This window comes from Diplotaxodon limnothrissa, linkage group LG22, assembly GCF_057381915.1.
Source record: "Diplotaxodon limnothrissa isolate DT_005_m linkage group LG22, D_limnothrissa_male_GT1.1, whole genome shotgun sequence".
In the NCBI taxonomy this organism is placed as follows: domain Eukaryota; kingdom Metazoa; phylum Chordata; class Actinopteri; order Cichliformes; family Cichlidae; genus Diplotaxodon; species Diplotaxodon limnothrissa.
The window spans coordinates 18,247,924-18,264,458 of record NC_140616.1 but is presented as its reverse complement, the minus strand read 5'-3'; the positions used below and the strand labels follow the sequence as shown (position 1 = coordinate 18,264,458).

Genomic DNA, 16,535 nt, shown 5'->3' with positions numbered 1-16,535 from the left:
CTACACCTGTGCTTTGAACGACACACTGCCCTAAAAGTCATTTCTGGATTTACACTGTTGGAGATAACTCCACGCCCCACGAAACTGCTGACAGGTTATTGCCTCAACCTCTAAACATGCCTTTTGCACTGCACTTCTAGACCAAAGCCTACTTGATTCTTCTAAATATGTTTATAGCTTCTGTTCAGGAGGGTTACGCATCCATCTTGATAACAGGTCTTGCACTTACTGCAATTAACTCCTCTGAATGTAAAATAAATTGTAAACTAAAACAATGCCTTGCTCCCCCTTAGTTTGTGCAGGTTATGAGTGCTTTGTGACAACATATCAGTACTATTTGGTTGGAAATGTGAAGAAGAAAAATATTATAGGTTCTCAGTCAGGAAGATCATGGCAGTCTTGAGTGCTTGACTTGAAGGCCACTGAACTTGAAGACGTTTGTTTTCTCATCTGAGAGTCTTCTTTAGTTCTGAAGACTGATAGAGAATACCTCTCATGGATCTGTCACCTTGGAGGTGATCTTTTTATCAGACTATCAAATTTTCAAAAAGAAGTCACACCTTGGCTCTTGCAACCCTAACAACTCAGATGAGGACATGGTTGGTGACTCTCAGAACACAGGGTTAAATCCTGGGACTCCCCATCAGCTGGTAAAACTGAGGAAGCACCTTCATTTGCGAGGTTTTCAAAAACCTATAAACAAAACCCAGATGCCTTCAACTCAGGCTCTTAATATTATAAAATATACAAAGAAAAAACATTTAAAGGAACTTCCTGCCTTCTGAACCACAATAAAGATGACAAAGCATGTAGTTTTGCTTTGCCAGTCATTCATTTACAAGAACTGTCAGCCACAAAAGACATATTAACATTAGATAGCACTTCGTGTGAACGCTCTGTGGACAGCAGATGAAGAATTTAATTTTTCAGCTTAACTTTACAGCTTCTCAGTAGACCTTTGGGGAAGTCTTTGTGCTGAGTATGTGCAAATATGACACCTCCCCTCTGTGAGAACAAATGTTTTCAATCACAGGGGAACAATGTGTAGGGGTGTGTTCCAACGTAAAAACAATTAATGCTATAAAACCTGAGCTGAAAATATTGTAAAAATTAAAAGGATGCATGAAACATAACCTGGGATTGAATAGCACAAATATCTGTGCTGCCAAGGAGCCAGTGAGTCTAAGCTAACCTACCGTGTCTCAGCCCAAAGGATCAAAGAAAACGTGATGGACAGATTGGGATAACTAACAAGGACTGCAGAAATGTTTGGCCAGACTACAGTCTGGAGTCCTTCCACATGAAACAATCTCCATCTCAGCTCCTGGTTTGATTGATTGTCCTTGAGGTCAGTCTAGGTTGTAAAAATATAGAGCATATTCAGTAGGAATGATTATTGCGGATTGATGGCTAATTTGGTTGGGACCTCAACACTTAAGTTCATGCAGTTCACAATATGGGCGTTTATGTGAGAATATACACTAGAAAAAAGGAGTACTGCATGCTTTTAGGCAGAATTTTTATCTTGACAGAATAGAAAGGCAATAATTTTTCATTATAAGCATGTAGTTTAAAATCCATTGGCCCACTTCTATCTCCCACACTCTAATTCAGCATTCATAGCAAACTGTCAGCTGGCCAGAGAAACAATGGTAATGGCAGACAACCAGACATTTGGAGAAAACAAATTCTACTTTGCAAATGTCATAAAAGAAAACAGGCTGCATGATACCAACAGTGGAAATGATGGGCTTATGAAAAGACTCATATAATGTCCCTACTTCCTTCTGCTTCTTCCAGATTTACAAGAATAGGATCCAAGTTCAGCTGTAATTATACTTAACTGATATCATGAAGTTTGTGAAGCTGTTACTTTGTCAGAGAAATACAGATCAGCTTTCCTTTGCTGCAGAAGAGTTTTTGGGGGGAGGAGTTTAAGATTTGAGGTGCAGTCACTAAAATCATTTGACTAATACTTAACAAGGATAATAATTTTAACAATGTTAGCAAATAAATGCATACTACCAACAACAGATGAAAAAAAAAATCGAAATTAAAAGTGAAAGTTTCACATTTGGGTCAGTTCCTGTCTCAAAATGTCAAACTTTACAGTTGAAATAAACATGCTGGGAAAAAAGGTTTGGGGCTTTACATTAGATAAATATGCATAGAAGATTCAAAATATTTTTCAATCGTAAAGCTTTGCAAAAAGCGGTGTATCGCCTTTTAAGTGGGTGCTTATCCAGTCACTAGCTGTTTGCTAGCCTGCTAGCTTGACTGATCTGGAGCTCCCATTTTTTCACTGTCGGGATGCTTTTGGAGCAGTTTTCATGCAATTAACTGAAAAGGATGTGAATAGTTTTGTGTCAAGTTTAGTAACAGTGCTTCGGTGAATGTTCAGTCGAAGTTTGTTTGTTTCTCTGCAATGCATGAATGGACTCTACGGGTGCACCTGGCTAACCAAGTATGTGTTTGCTTGTGAGACATGGCCAAACATGCTCACATCTGTCTCCGAAAAAACCGAATAAAAAAGATTAATGCGAAATTACTTAACTGAACTCAACAAACGTGCGATAACGGGACAATTTCTGTGGTGTTACCATCAAGATAGCAAACAGATGTTTCTCCATCAATTGCATGAAGTCAGGTTATGTCAATCCGGTTGTTCAGTGATGACGCGACGAATCCTACTTCCGGGTCTAAAGTAGTCTGCGTTTAATATGGCTTTTGTGTTGTTAACATGTTTAATGTTATGTATTTTCTTCTATTTGATCTCAAAAAGCTCCTAAAACAGTCAGTGATCCCTGTTGACCTCCCTCAGCTTTTATTACCACTAATCATTTATTTAAGCTCAGTTTTTAAAACCTTAGGATTTAACTACAGCCCAGCCCATGCAGCAGTATATGAATGACTAACCTCGTATTGTGGATGGATTATCTCAGTTGTTCTCCTGGCTGAAGTTTGGTCCTTTTACAGCATCCTGCCATGCGATTACATTTGTTTCTGACCACTGAGAACACTCACGTTAACTTTTATCGCGTGGAAAAAAAGTTAGCTTGTTTATATTATGCTAGCATAGCTATGTCGCTAGCGGTCACGTAGCACATCATTATATACCAGCTAGCCCAACTTCAGTAACCCTACAAACGTCACTGCTGTTTAGTTTTCTGTCTTCATTTATGCTGGAAGTGATAACAGAGCTGTACGTTTGAATTTGTTTCCAAAACCCCGCAGTCAGGACATGCTATATTGTATTTAGATAGAAGCTAGCGAGCTAACTCCCTGCTAACTTCTAACTCCGTTAAATGTCATAAATTCCGTTTTCATGGATGCCTGGGTGTTAAACTCAATTGTTACACCTGGTAGAGCAGAACGCTGATCATTTTATTAAAGATGAAAGACTTTAGACAGTTTTTCAACTCTCAGTAATGCCACAGTGATCGTTTGATATATGGACCTGCAGCGGAGTTTAGACCCAGACACGGCTAGTGACGTCAGACTGAACAACCGGATAGACGCTAGCATTCACTGGTACAGTGGGTAACACATAGCGCAGAGGTTCTTCATTCAGATCCTGGCTGCAGGGCCTTTCTGTGTGGAGTTTGCATGCTGTCCTTGTGTTAGTGTAGGTTACCCCCGGGTATTCTGGTTTCCTCACACAGTCCAGAGAAATACATGTTAGGTCAACTGGTGATTCTAATTTGGCTATAGATGCGAGTAAAGTGCAGTGTGTAACTCTTTTTTGGGTCAAAAAAAGAAAGAAAAAACAGTTCTAAATAAAAACAAATCTTTAATCTTTTTTTAACATATTACAAAACTAAACTAAACTTAAAAAAAACACACATGAAAGAAGCATTCTCGCTGTTTACTCATCATGTTTAACACAGAAACTGATAACATGTGGAAGATTTAACAGTTTTTTAATTATTATAAAGCATCTAAAGTATCAACAGAAAGAGGTAGCCTAAAGCAGGCTGAGCTGATTCTGGTGACTATACATCTAACTTGAGTTACTGTCTCACATCTGCAGCTCTGTTAATTGCATGTGTCTGTGTACGTTGGTAAAAATGAGCATGAATGAAAAGTAACCCACAGTGATGCCTGGATGTCAGCCAGATCAGACTTGAACTATTCTCAGAGCAGATCAATTCCCAGTCTCTCTTTATTGCTGCCAGTGGTGAGTGACTCAGCTAATTATAACAAGGAAGATCATGCCCTGAATACTGTTTTCACTTCTAGCTCACTGGCTACTCAGTAACACTCCTACTCAGGCACTGTATACATGCACATACCCACACACACCATGAGGCACACACTGGCTGACCAGCTATATATACTGCTACAACCTGCTATTCGGCAATAAAATCTATATTGTGTAGTCCACAGCCCACATATCTTGATGTGACTTTGCGTGATGTGATATTCCAGCGTGAACTCTCAGTTACACTGATACAAAATGTGACCTTACATGCGCACACAAGCTTTCTTTAATCACAGCCAACACAAATAAGTCAGCTTTTCCAGTATCCTCCTAAACACCGTGTCACGCACAAACAGACTCCAAACACACATAATCACTTTGATGTCACATAACAATAAACCTTCAGTACCTCTGCCTCCCATTCCCACAGTGACTGCTTATCCTGTTTGTTCGACTTCTTAAAAAGAAAAAGAGGGAAGGCAGAGAGAGAGGAAACCTGTTCCCGTGCCTGCTCAGCAGCATGACAAAGACACTTGCTCACAGAGACACGCATGCATCAATCAGTTGAGTGAGTCACCTTTTTCGTAGGACGACCACTGCGCAAAGAAAGAATGCAAGGCCTAAAAATAACAGCCATCATTCCTATGGAATCTGCAGCTCATCCATGTTTGGACAGCCTGCAGAAACAGGTTTGCATGACCTTTTTGAATCAAGCTGTGCACAACCGCTGTGACCCGGTTAAGTGTGTGACATGTTGTGGAAGGAACCGTGTTAGAGATGTGAAAAGAAACGACTGGGAACGGCCTGCTTCTGATTGGCAGGATTGGCCGCACTAAAGAGGTTTGACGGTGCACACGCGCACACAGGCCAGCTGCTGCTCTGTTTTCAGTGAATGCTCAGTGAGCCTCTGCTGCAGCCACTGTGCTCATTCAACATAAAGCAGTGGAAAAAGAAAACTCTTGCGCAACACGCACATGGTCACACGTGTGCACACACCCCGACAAACACACACAAACATGCACATTTATAATTGCCCAACAGGACTCGTCTCAGCGCTCATCACAGGAATGTTTTTCAAACTATATCCTGCACTTCACCCTTGAATTTTTGACGGTCCATCGTTCGCTTGATTCCTATCATTGCATAATTCTCATAAAGAATTGCACAGCATTTGGCTCCTTTGGTAGGGGTGCTTGATGTACAAGTGGTTTCACCTTAGCCCGGCTGCTATGATGTTGTTTACAGAGCCAAGCTGGCATATTTTTCTGTGAGTTCTTATAGCCCAACAAAACTACAGCTTTACGGGGGTGAGTCATATCCACAGACCCAGCATGGGAAAATATCATGGTGTTGTTAAAGCCAGAGTTCAAGCTAGCACACTGAAGCTTTTTGTATGGGCTGGTTCACACCTGAAGCCCAGCGTTTAGAGAGCAAACAGTTCCGGTGCCACGCAGAGGTCTGTGGAGAAAATGTTACAACTGGCAATAAAGGGCAATAAGAGCCGAACACTAAGGAACAACTGAGTCAGACAAGGTACTTCAAGGATTGTTAATTATTGCCTAAAACATGTGCATGCTTGATGAGGCAGCTGATAAGTAACAGATGATTTCTTCACTCCTCTCATCAGCTCCTCAAGTTCCTTTGGTATCAGCAAAAAAAACTCTTATGGGGGAATTTGAAGATTCATGACACACTGGTTAGGAAAAATAAATAAATAATGTTTGAAGCATATGCTCACGAAGTCGTCTGAGAAAGCTAATACAGTGGGTAGTGTCATCAGAGCCGCGCTGAGCAGGATTGCTCAATGGTTGTGTCACCAGGAGGCTGGACTGGTCGGGCGGAGTGTTTGAGCTCAGAGCTCAACATCACTGGAGCTCACTCACTCTCAGCCACTCTTTGAGTGTGAGGCGGTCTCTCTTTCTCTCTGTGTCCTCTCTCTTTTCTCCTCTCTCTCTCTTCTCTCTCTCTAACAAACACTGACTCTGGGCTATGAGGGATCGGATTTTTTTTCCTCTCACCAAAAGTACACAGACCTCAGAAGCCACGAGCACTCACTCTACAGAAGGACGTCGATTTGGATTATTACCAAAATCCGCTGAAGTTTCTTTTATGTGTCACCAGTGCTGAGTCTTCTACGGAGAAATGGAGAGCACAGTTTGTAGCTTCTTTTAACCGTCAAAGGGAGCATCTAAAAGCAGACGGAACGGACCTCGCTTCTTTTTTTTTCTTTTTTTTTTGCTTTCATGGTGAATCGGCCTATCAGGATGAACTTGCAGTGGAGCAGCCGGGCACCTTGCATCCGCGCGGGGAGACTCGCGCACAAGCGGCTTGATTCAGACGATCAGCCGCCGGCCAAATGCGCCCGGCTGAGCGCCGAGGCTGGGGACACGCAGGGACTCCTCGGCACCTCTCCCGGATCCCCGGTCAGCCCCGGCTTAACCTCTGTCCCACCGACTCACCAGGGACCGTCCAGCATAGGATCGTATCTACTTCTACCTCTGGCGGACCGGGAATGCATGCACAGCGCGATGAACACCAATACTGGCATTGAACTACTGTGTAAGGTATGCGCAATCCAGTCATTGTGCAATTTCTTTGAATGAAGGATGTTTCAAGACATCCCATTGCCCAATACCCTGTCTGACATGTCATCCGTATTTGGCTGACTTTTTCACCAGATGTCATTCTCACGCGAAATGTGTCACGATTTCCATAATAAAAGTCTTACTTCATTGTATATATTTTTTATTTTATTTTTTTAAATGTCTGAACCTGATAAGGCTCCTTTCATTTTTACACGTCGTGAAAGAGCAGCCAAACCCTGTGTTGCCTGTTTTGTATTGTGAAAATTCAGCCTATCATACTGAAGCCCACCAATCCTTGGCACCGGTGCTTCGCACTGTGTCTGTCAACTGGGCTCATTTGCATACACGTCACCGCAGTACGCCACGCTGTGACACACAAAAATGCAAACATGTGAGGCAAAAAGGCTCTCGTGATAAGGATCTTTCCCGATAAGGACAGGGTCCTCCACTGTTCCAGATCCCTGTTTATTTTGCACGATAGACCTGCAGGCGTTTGGCTTTGTTGATTAATAAAGTTAATCGCTTCACGCTTTGATGATTCATTTGTCACGCGCTTGCAAAAGCAATGTATTGAGCTGGAATCAAAGCATATCCCAAGCCTTTTTTATGTCGCTGCCAAATGTTCATGGTTGTTTACTTAGATGATCATTAAGAACACACTGACCTATTGCCTCGTCCTCCTCCTCCTCACACTCACTCTCTCTCTTCTCCTCCTTACCCATCTTTCTAATTTCCATCCTGCATCCCTCCTTTTCCTCCCATCTTTCTTCCAGGTCTTTGATATGGGGGTATACCAGGAAAAGATCAGAGCCTATGGTATTCTACCAGCACACAAGAATGTGGCCGGCATCAGGGACATCATCCTCGGTGAGCGCAAGGCCTACGTGTTCCTGGATAAAGACTTTGGGGACATGCACACTTTGGTAAAGAGCTGTCGCCGACTAGACGAGGGACATGCCTGCAGGCTCTTCCGTCAGGTGGCCCTGGCTGTAGCCCACTGCCACCAGGCAGGCATTGTGCTGGGTGACCTGAAATTACGCAAGTTTGTCTTCACTGATGACAAAAGGTGAGGATTCACCTGTCACGATTCTCGAATTGCTCTCAGTCCTTAACACTGATCTCAGCTATACAGATTTATTTGAATGCTCTCAAACATCTAGTGTAGTGGCACATGCCAGTGAAAACACAGAGCGAAGACAGCAGCAGCTGATACACACACAGGCCATGTGTGCAGATATCAATGTGGGCACAGATAGAGTAGGAGGTTCTGTACTTGTGGAGGCAGACTGCTTAGCTTCCCAGATTTTCGCCCTCTCTGTCTGTCTCCCTATTTCACTCTCGATGTGTCTCTTTGTATGCAGCGTTGTGTGTTTGTTTTGCATGCTTGTGCACAGGCAAGCATGTGTGAATGTAGTGGGTGGTAGTTTGGCAGAGCTGCGAGACGAGGCTGCTGAATGAGAAAATCATACCTTCTGTGGTCTATATCTTAGAATGCATTTATTACTCATCATTTATTAATAAATTACATCATAGCAATGCTGCAGGATAAATGGCGTGTCCAGCAAGATTTCATTCACTTACATCCATGAAGTAGTATGCTTTGAACCTGCTCCCACACACACACACCTACACACACACACACATCTAAATGCCTGCATCTCCCAGTGCCAGATATAGTTCAGGAAGATACACAAAATCCATGCTTGCAAAACTGTTTGTCGCCTCTTTGCCCTTGCGTCACTCTCTTTTCTGTAAGCGTCCACTGATCCCCTCCACCCCCCACCCCCCACCCCCCCCACCCCCCAATCCGGCTCTCCAAAGGGCCTTTTTCATGGAGACTTTTGAACAGTAACATTCTTCAGTCATGACCTCTGGGTTAGCTGGGTTACAGTCGATGAATGAGAGCAGACAGCCAGTGAGAGAAGTTGAAGTTAGTCGCGTCCCTCTGATAGCTATATGGCTGCAGAGCGATGAGTCACTGTGTATATGGGCAGAGGGGAAGAGGGGAGGGAGGGGGGTGTTGCACAGCTTTTTTCTTTTTTTCTTCGTGCGTGTGCATGTGTCCGTCCATCCATGTTCGCGCATTCAGAGCTGTAAAGCTGCGGTCCATTGCAAGTTCAAGTGGCTTGTTGCTGGCAGTTCAGTATTTCGTCAACGGAGCGACGGCACTGCAACATTAATGTTGGTAGGCTGACCTGCTCGACCCGTGAAGATGTGTGGTGACGGCATCTTTTTTTTCTCATGCAGACTTCTCTGTGCACTTTTTGTGGTAACATTTCAAAGCGCCACTACAAAAAAAAAAACTCAAAAGCATCCTGTCGTGACTAACCTGCAGGCTTTGCTGATAACATTAAACGGCTCTGTGACGTAATGGAATTTGGCAGTATTCGTTTCCAGAAAATCAGCTTTGTTCACCCTGAGATCACCTCTTTTGTTCTTTTGTCCAAACACAGACAGACAACAACTTAAGGCTCACTGAGCTCTTACGATTCTGCATGACCTCATTTATTCCGTCATCCATTCCTCCAAAATTCACAATCAGGCATCTTTCAAACCCCAGCGCACAAGCCGTGATGCGATGTCCTGGCCAACAATGCAGCGGCCAAGCCAGCGACAGAGAAAGTCACAACATTTTGACAAATGCTAGCTGCATTCGCACACACACTCGCACACACACACAGACATACACAGTGCAGTTGGGAGAGCCAGTTTAGGAAAGGTGACTAGCACTCTGAAGCATGCAGAGCTTCACAGTCAGGCCAGCCTTCCCGTGCGTCACTGATGTGGCAACAGCCATTTGAGGGTAATTATGGGATGGCTGGCGCCGCAAGTGTGGGACCCAGGTGCAGATAGCCTCGGCTCGAGAAAGAGAGAGAGAGAGCGAGAGAGGAGGAGGAGGAGGAGAGGAGATATGTACTCTCAACAGTAGGATGAGTCATTCTCTCCACCCCTCTAACTCTCTCTGTTCTGTTTCCTTTTCTGTCTCCATCTCCTTTCTCCTCTCCTGACATATCTCCTCCACTATCTCGCTGTTTAAATATCATTTGCTTTTCCGTCTTGGTCCTTCTGGCTGTCACTCTTTTCATCCTGTCTCCGTGGCTTTTTCTTTGTCTGCAGTCAGTCCATCTGACATCTCAAGTGTCTCACTGGGGCGACCCCCCGAGACTGAGATACAACAGAACTCTTTATGTGCGCTTCACTTGATGAAATCCCCTCCAGTCATTATACACAAATTAAATTAGAACTAAAAACAGTCTGTATCTGCTGCTGTAAAAAGAAAAAAAAAGTAGAAAAATGCATGACATATTTTTTTGCCCATGGAAATGGCAAAAGTTTCCCATCAAATGTTCTATCTTTGCGCAAGAGCGTTTCAGTGGTGAGTACCTCATCCTGAAAAAAAAATGTGCTCTCACAGTCTTAGTTGCTCTGCTGCAGGACTAAATGTACGTCCTGTCATTAACTTGGCTAAATATAGCATTGTGTGTGTGAGAGTAAAGAAGGAGGAGGGGGGTGTTGGTGTAGTGTATTTATGTGTGTTTACATGACCATGTGAGTGCCAGGAAGTCATTGGAAATTTGCTTAGGCAGCTCTGCTTCTTAAACGGGAATCACAGTGGCGCACTTGGGTCGTAGTAAGTTCACTTCTGTGTGTGTGTGTGTGTGTGTGTGTGTAAAACTGTCTGTCCATCTGTCTGTTGCACAGATTAAAGCTAGAGGAAGGAAACACACTGTACTTATGCTGCTTTACAGTAAAATTAAAGCCCTCTCTTGTGGTTATTTTTGTGCAATAGCGGTTTGGCTCAAACATACATATATTGACATTTTGTGCTATTGAAGTCCATTCCAGATATCTTGACCTTTGGTTTTACTTGCTTTACAGGACGCAGGTGAGACTAGAAAGCCTTGAGGACTGCCGCGTCCTGGAGGACCCCAAGGATGACTCTATGTCAGACACCCACGGCTGCCCTGCCTACGTCAGCCCAGAGATCCTCAGCGGTTCCACGCCTTATTCCGGCAAGATGGCCGACATGTGGAGCCTCGGGGTCATGCTGTACACCATGCTGGTCGGCCGCTACCCCTTCCACGACCCGGACCCGGCCACACTTTTTTCCAAAATTCGCAGAGGCCAGTGCTGTTTGCCTGAAGGTTTGTCTCCCAAGGCCAAGTGTCTGCTCCAGAGCCTGCTGAGGAAAGAACCCTCTGAGAGACTCACAGCAACTGAGCTGCTCGCTCACCCGTGGTTCCACGTGCCGCCATCGTCCCGGGAAGCGGCGCTGGGTGACCAGGAAGTAAGCTCGGCCGAACAAACGGTGCCATCCTTTGATGCGGAAGAGGACGACGACCTCTTCTGCTGACGGATTCGATTTGAGTCTGACTGAGGGACCAAAACAAACTATGAGGGATTCATTGTTGTTTTGTTTTTGTTGTTTTGTTGGTTTTTTTTTTACATTGGCACTTTTTAGAAACCCATTTGTGTACTGTTGTGTGTACATACACCCTCAAGCTTTCTACAAAATCTTACTGTACTGTATTTTGTTGTCGTATACATGTTACTCGCTAAGGGCATTGTTCACAATGATCACTCATTGTGTTTCTGTATGTGTGATTTGGAAATTATTTGGTGCTAGAAGAATTAACCATGACAGAAATAAGCCAGATCGTGTATTTTTAAAAAAAAAAAAATCTCCACAGGCTTCTCCGAGCGTGTCACGGGAATTTAATAACCAGTCGGAGAGAAGTCATTGATGTTTGTTCTCAGTGTGAACTAATGAGACTTCATAAAGCATTAGCTGAATCTTGAGCGGGAGGCGAGGAGACCAGGATGTTGTTCCTCTCACTCTCTAACCAGACTGCAGGCTTCACCAGCTGACTCACCGATCAGCTCGAGGACCGCCAAGCACGAGCTTGACGTCTTGAAGCAGACAGTGACATAAAGTGAGAAAGATGGATAGCAGAGGACTGATGTGTCATCCTCAGCGGGACACTACAAAGGTGTCTCACTGCCAATCTGGCACTGTCTCCGCGAATGGAGCGCATTTACAAATTTCACACCACGCACAGAAGGTTGAGACAGGCAGGGTGTTACTGGTGTAAGACTGGCAGAAAAATGGTAAGAGCTCGACACACACACACGATGCTGACACAAGTCCTTGTTAATGGCTAACAGAGAAAAGTACATCTCGGTCATTTTATCATTTAGAACTGTTAAGACTGTTTAACATTTATGGCACAAGCTCAAAGCTGAATATCTTGCCTAGAGGTTGAATCCGAACACAAATATGAGCATCAGTCCATCCAGCATGTCTGAAATCCTGCATATGTGCAATTGCCATCAGCTAAAACCCAACACTAATGCTTCTGGTTTAACTACCTAAATGCTGGGAGCAACCCTGGTTTTAAACACTTGGCCACATGAATCAGCAGCATCAGAGATTACTGAATAATTCCTGAACCCGATGGCATCAGGTTCAATCAATCAAAGAAAAAAAAGGGAAAACAAGCACCGATGCAATCAAAAAAAATCTGCATTTGTTCATGAAATGTGCCAAATATGCACTTAAATTGGAAACCGACGCATTGCAGAAAAATGAAGACTTTCCCAGCTGAGCAGTCGAGCCTGTTTTGTTCATTTCTGTCGGAACATTATGTGAACCTGTTTTGCTTTAACAAAAGCCGAGCTGTGTGCTGAGTGTTGTGCCCGTATCACTGTGTTTCATAAACTGAATGACTCTGAATCAGTCGCAGTCAGGCGATATTTGATGTTGGTTGTCTGTTGATGACTCAACACTTGGGCGTGTCTGCAGAGAATGGTGATGACCTTGGCTGGAAGAATCTGTTCAGACTGTTTCACCTCTTTAGTGGTACTTTTTATTTTTTATTTTTAATCTCCCCCCTTTCCTTTTTTCTTGTTTTGAAAGCTACGGATCCATGGAGACTAGTCTTCATAGTTGGTGACATTTTGTACCACGCTCTAAGATACACTGTTCGTTTGTGAAAAGCAAATAGAGAGTTTCAGCCACATTCAAGCTATTATAGCCAGCTGTTTTGCTCTGGTACAATTTATTAACAATGGTACTAAATCTGGCACATCAGAGAAGTGTTGCGCATTAATTTTTCTTTCTTTTTAGTCACGCAGTAGGCTAATAGAGCATCTCGCGGTTCTTTCTTTCGTTCATCTGCTCGAGAAGACCAGATGGAAGGAGACTTGTGACAATCGCAATTGTCCTTCACAGCGAAATTAATTTAAGAGGTTAACGATGTTGTTTCTGTTTCATACATGTAGAGTGAGTCACGCCTTCATGTGACATGTAAACTGACACGGGTGCACAATCTTCATAATGCACTGTGAATTATGTATTTGTGACACAACCTAGAGGCTATTTTTAGTCCGGATAGGTTACACACAAGAGTTATATTCATTGTATAAAATATGTAAATATGTATATTTGAAATATGTGTGGAGTTGTTGAATAAAGATCACATTTTTCATATTCTCACAGCATGTTATTATTTATCACTGCCACTTGTCTTTCGCACACACAGCCATACTAACGCCTGCCCGGCTCTGACGCACGCCTCAGAGGTTTTCCTGGAAGAATTCTCTCAGCGCCGCTCTTCATCACCGTGAGGGAGAACAATGCGATTTCCCTCAGCGCTTTCAATTTCATTTTTGCAAGAGAAAGGAACCGAGGAAAAGAAAACTGCCTCTCCCGCTTTCTCCATCTCTGCCTCTAGCCGTTTACTCTTCTCTGACCTTTGTGTAATGTAACATTTAACTCCTCAAACACACAAATGTCAATAGTGGGTCAGTGTTTCTTTCCTGGAACACACAAGGGGGAGCATAAGCGCTGCTCTCGTTCTCTTTTTCTCCAGCTTCAGCAGTAACCAGGGGAACTCGAGGTCATCCCATCAAACAGTGAACAACAGCACTATTTGAAGTCAAATACTTACATGCTTTCATATCCAATCCTTGTTTGCCTGTGAATCATTTGACCTATAAGAGCTTGGCATATCTCCACCCTCTGTGTGTTATGACTACCTTAGGCATGGCTGGCCGGGGCTTGCGTAAGCGTTGTTCGTGTGTGCGTGTTCATGTGCATACCTGCCTGCATGTGTGTGTGTGTGTGTGTGTCAACAGGGTAACTGGAGTGTCTCAGCTGCTGGGAAGCTGCCAAACGATTGCTTAACACATCAGAGCCGGGCTCCTCCAGGAATGACAACAGGGCCCCTGAAAAGTAGGCTAGTCGAAGGTCGAGTAATGAATATCTGGAGATGTGTGTTGGGGGACTGTGTGTTTGAGAGGAAATTTGATTGTGTGTAGCAAGCGACAACCTCTGGGGCTTAAAAATGAAGCCAACGCGGAAGTGCCGAGTGCACTTCCTGCAAAGGCCACCTCAGGTTAGCTCCAAAAGAGAGTACATCCCTGTAGACTGCCATGCTACAACATCCCTTTTACAGCATTAAAAGGCATGTTTATGGTCTGGAGCAAACACAGACGGTACAAAAGATGAACGTAGCTACCATGATGTCATCCTCTGCTGTCTAAACTTCCATTTTGAAGCCTTGACGTAAGCGTTTCTTTTGCATAGCCATTTGCAAAAAACAGACGTGACTGACAAGTAAACTAAACAATGAGTGTTTAGTTTACAGGTAATCCTTCAAGTATGACCAAGATGTACTAAATAGACTTAATTTTTTTGATTCAGTGTGACCTAAAACAGGTGTCTGAGCCCAAAAACCCATCAGCAAAGTGTTTACAGAGGTTAAAACTGAAAGCTGTTTTCCCTTAGACTTCTATGAAAGTGGAAGTCTTTTTGGAGCCACGGCTTTTGTTATCTGTTGGCCTTAAGATAGAATGCAGGTTTGAGGGAGTTCTAACTTAATTGTAATGACCCGTAAGATTCATTCTTGTTTTCTTCTGTCTATGAGTACAAAGGATTGCATACCGGTAAGGCTTAGAGCAATGCTGATTGACAGCTAGGGTTGAATGGCAGGATGTGCCAACATAGGGAGATGTAGCCAGTGGCTACAATGTCAATGTCAAGCATTGTCAAGAACATGTCAAAGTAACAAGTGACGATATAACCCCGATTATATAAAATATTGCTTAATCAGAAGCTCACATAGTCTGACGTCTAAAAGGAAAATAAAGGCATATGCCTTATAATGCATAACAAAAATCTTTGTTTTCTGTATGCACTTCCATACAAAGACAATGAATTTCTGAAAATCTCCACCCTGGAAAGAGTTTTAGAAAAGGTCAATTTTCAGTGACCTAACAAGCCGTTTGCATGTTGCCAAAACACTAAAATGCATAGAAAAAGCTACGTTTACCAAAATACCCATACAGGTGTGGACAGAGCTTGGATTTTCCTAAGGTTAAAAGTTAGGGTCATGGCTACTTTGACAGATGTGGCAATTGTCTGCAGGTCATCAGCGCCATTGATTCAAACTCCAGAACTGGATTGGTAACTCCAGTTCGGTTGTCAGTGTCTTTTGGAGCACTTTAATAGATTTCTCTGTTTAATATAGCTTCAATTATGGTGGGTGGAATTTTTATATTTTATTAGCATATTGTCTAATTAACAGCATCTGTGGCTGAACAACAGCGATTTCTCATGTCATGTTACATGACCATCACGTGAGAGTTGTCCACTATATTGAAAGGGATACAACTAACAGTTGCCAGCGAAAAATTGGTTTTTCCTGACTGGTTACTAGAAGAAACTAGTGTCAATGAGAGTGTTCCACCAAAAACGACTTCTTTGGTTGCTAGCAGCCCGAAGCTGTTACTGGTAGTTTGTATGGAAGACACATCTTGTCTTCAAATGCTTGCTACTAGCTCCGAGCTGCGCGGTTCGAAATGTACAATGTTCACCTTCAAAATGAAAGTTGTGCCTCAACGCAGCAACCACCACATTTCAAAACATGTAACTTTGTGTTACACTTTTCATAAACTATACATAGTTTGTTCTGGTTGCTTGTTCTGGTTGCTAGTTCTGGTTGCTAGCTCTGGTTGCTAGCTCTGGTTGCTAGCTCTGATTACTAGCGAGCTGCTAGCAAACTATTTTAAAGCCAAGAATGTCATAACCACCTGTACCAGTCTCAGCAAAAAGCTCAGACTGTAAATTATTGGTGTATGTTAACTGTTCGGTTGGGACCCTGCTTATCTTACCCTAGTACCTTCGTGTCAGACAATCATTAGTTTCACTTTTAACAATGATTGTCTGATCTAAGAAGGCTATTTAGTGCATTTATTGAAATTAAAGTCATGGTTAACAAAAGTTTTTGTGGTAAATATTAACTTAAGGTGAGGTGTTTTGAAACGGACTAAGGCACACTGTGTGTCTGTGTGAGCTCATCCTGCCACAAGTGTAAACTTTATCCTTCCTTTTATCCGGGATCATTAAAGTTTCCCAACCACCTAAATGTAAACAGCAGACTTCACAAACTTCCCCAAAGCATTACAGCTGTCCTTGTTGGATATTACACTCACCAGGGCATTATCAGATACTTCCTTGATTATCTATGATGTCATTTCATAAAATAAAAATGACAACAGGGTAATTTATAGTATTTCAGTGGATTTTTAGAAATGATTTTAAGGTTTGTAAAATACATAAATGACAGAATAGTCTTTTCCAACATTATCTTTCATTTAAAAACTATATGCTTTGTTTTTCCACGTAGCTCAAACGGGAAAAGGTGTAATTTAGGAGTCATTCTGATCTCCTTATTACCAAAATGCCA

The 16,535-nt window shown here is 43.0% G+C and overlaps 1 protein-coding gene across 1 annotated transcript; it reads left to right on the top strand.

The window, feature by feature from the left end:
• Positions 1–6,095: 6,095 nt before the first annotated feature.
• Positions 6,096–13,260, top strand: trib1 (tribbles pseudokinase 1). The gene is made up of 3 exons (XM_085346441.1): positions 6,096–6,765; positions 7,560–7,852; positions 10,666–13,260. Exons 1-3 carry the CDS (start codon positions 6,445–6,447, stop codon positions 11,138–11,140), a joined length of 1,089 nt encoding a protein of 362 aa, XP_085202567.1. The 5' UTR covers positions 6,096–6,444; the 3' UTR covers positions 11,141–13,260.
• Positions 13,261–16,535: the final 3,275 nt, after the last annotated feature.